A 2658-nucleotide genomic window follows, 5' to 3' on the forward strand; every position below is an offset into this window, starting at 1 on the left:
ATGGCTAGCTGGAATTGCTGCCTTTCCCAGCACTGTCGTGTGTTTGCCCTGTAAATCATTGCTGGGCTTGGGCAAGAGGTCCCAGGAAGTCTTTCCCTGCAGGAGCCACGGCTGTGAGATCCAGGTCAGGGTCTGAGGGCCCACGGCTGGGAAGGGGTGGGGAATTTGTACGCCCCCCCCCCCAAAGCAGGGGCATCACCCCTGAGCCTGCCTAGGACACTGTGGGGCTGTGGTCTGCATGCACCAGTCACCCCCGCTCCCCAGGCTGTTCCTAAGTGAGGGACGAAGCAGCCTCAGCACAGCCAGGTTCTCAAGGGGGGGTAGATACAGCTTTGGTAAGACGACAAAAAAAAAAAAAAGAGAGGGAAATGGTTAAAAATAAAGAAAAAGTCATAAAATGTGCTGAAAGGCCAACTTCAGGGTGTGATGAAGAGTGCGTGTGCCCGTTACACTTGGTTAACTCTGCCAGTACTCAAACCGACTTGTTATCAAGGGGGAAAAAAAAAACAAACCTCTTTTCCCCACTGACTTGCTCTCAAGCTTTGCACCCCGGGCCGTGTAGGTGGAAGCGCCTGGTGCCCCGCGGCAAGGGAGGAGCCACACACCCCCCACCTTCCCGAAAGGCGCAGAGCTGGGCATGGCCCCACCGGCCGAGCCTCGGGCCTGTCCGAGCCCCCCCCGGGCTCTCACTCACCCCTCCGAGGGCGTCTGCACAGCACACACCAAGCAGCCTTGCAGGGGTTTCCTGGCTTTTTTATTTATTTATTATTATTGAAGTTGTGGCATTATTTGCAATGGCAGTGGTACAGACCGGCTCAGGAACCATTGAAACAGATTTGTCTTCAAGTAAAGTCTAAAAAATATTTTGATTCATAGCTACATCTTGTGAATGCAAAAAAAAAAAAAGTTCCCACTATAAAAATAAATTTACATTTTGTAAATAACAAAAGCAAATATAGTGCCCTTTGGCTTAACCAAAAGAAAAAAAAAAAAAGACTATTGGATGTCAAAGTTATCCACATTTCTGACATAAATAGAAAATATAAGTTAGTATAACTCTTCAAAAAAGTTTTGTACAAATATACACTTGCTTTTTTCATTTTTTCCTTTTTCCTTTCTTATTTTGCACTGAGAGCTCAGCAGAGATTAAACATTTCATATAAATGACTTTTAAAGCTTTACACTTCTGGCCAGTGTACTCACATTAGGCATAATACATTTCTATACAAAACGTAATACATTGCACAGTTGTACGTTAACACTGCTCCGTGCGCGGCCGCGGCCGGCGGGCAGGCGCTCCGGCTCCGGCTCCCGCTCCCGCTCCCGGTCCGGGCGGGCGCGGGGGGGTCCCGGCTCGCCGCGCCGCCCGTCCCGGCCCCCCGCGCCTCCGGGGCGCCGCACCTCCGGGGGCGGCGCGCCTCTCCCGTGGGTGCCGTAGTGCAAAAGTCTGGGGAGGAACAGAAACGAGGAGAAAAAACAAAAAATAATTATCGGGGAAAAAAAAAAAAAAAAAAAAAGGTGCGGGGGGAGGGGAAAGGGAGGGGGGCGCAGAAAGCGCCCGGCCACCCCCGCCCGCCCCCGGGGCGCGCCTCACCTGGCTCACCGGAGCCGCTTGCGGGGGGTCTGCTCAGCCGGCACGGCGGCGGGGGGCGCCGGGCAGCTGGCGGGGCGCTCCGCCGCCGCCTTGGGCTCCGCCGGCCGTTTCCTCCTCGCGAAGAAATCTGGATAGGGAACGGGGCGGGCGGGGGGGGGGGGGGGGTCGGTCCGTCAGCCGCGGCGGCGGGACGCACACCGCTCCCCCCGGTCCCCCCCGTCCCCCCCCCACGCACCTGTGATGCGGGCCGTCGGGCCCCTCCGGCGGAGCCGCATGCCGCGGCGGCGGGGCGCGGCGCGGTTCTCCCGGCTCAGGCGCCCCCCGGGCCCCTTGCCGGCGGCGGCGGCGGGGGGCGGCGGCGGCGGGGAGGGGGGCGCCCGGCGGAGGGGGACGCGGTGCCGCCCCACCTGCAGCGTCTCCCGGTAGAAAGCGGGTACGGTGCCGCCCTCCACCTCCTCCCAGCGCAGTCGGCCGGGCCCCGGCAGCGGCGTGTCGGTGTGGAAGTTGTAGTCCCAGCGGCGCTGGTCGTCCTCCCCCATCTCCCGCAGGCGGCTCCGCAGCTCCCGGCCCAGCTCCTCGTGGTCCACCGGCCCGAAGAGGCTCCTGCAGACGGGGCTGCGGCCGGGCCCGGCCAGGGCTCGCCGGGCGGAGAGGCGTTCCAGGGCGGCGGCGGCGGCGGCGCCGGAGAGGCGCACGGTGGACATCGCCGCCGGGGAGGACGCGGGGTGGCTGGGTGGGATGCGGGGGGCCAGGAAGGGGTGGGTGCCCCCCCCCCGCCCGCCGCCGCTCCTCGCCTCGCGTCCCCTCCGCGCTCCGGCCGGCCCTGCCTCCCGCCTCTGAGCCCCTACCCCCGGCCGCCCGGCTTTTAAACCCCGCTCCCCGCGAGTGCGAGCAAAACAACCATTAGCATAATAGTATTTCCCTGCCGTCGGCCCGCCGCGATTGGCGGGGACCCCCCCGCCGCCCCCCCGGTCCCCGGCGGCAGCCCTCCTGCCCGCGCCCTCCATTGGCTGCGGCGGGCAGCGTTGGCCCGGCCCGGCCCCGCCGAGGACCGGGAAGGAGGG

At 62.8% G+C, this 2658-nt stretch overlaps 1 protein-coding gene across 1 annotated transcript; it reads right to left on the reverse strand.

Moving 5' to 3' along the window:
• Positions 1–732: 732 nt before the first annotated feature.
• CDKN1C (cyclin dependent kinase inhibitor 1C) lies at positions 733–2447 on the reverse strand. Its single transcript, XM_030040003.2, has 3 exons — positions 1830–2447; positions 1595–1721; positions 733–1447 (listed from the first exon to the last, which is right to left on the reverse strand). Exons 1-2 carry the CDS (start codon positions 2296–2298, stop codon positions 1600–1602), a joined length of 591 nt encoding a protein of 196 aa, XP_029895863.1. The 5' UTR covers positions 2299–2447; the 3' UTR covers positions 733–1447; positions 1595–1599.
• Positions 2448–2658: the final 211 nt, after the last annotated feature.

The sequence above is a fragment of the Aquila chrysaetos genome, chromosome 16 (genome assembly GCF_900496995.4).
Source record: "Aquila chrysaetos chrysaetos chromosome 16, bAquChr1.4, whole genome shotgun sequence".
Lineage (NCBI taxonomy): Eukaryota > Metazoa > Chordata > Aves > Accipitriformes > Accipitridae > Aquila > Aquila chrysaetos.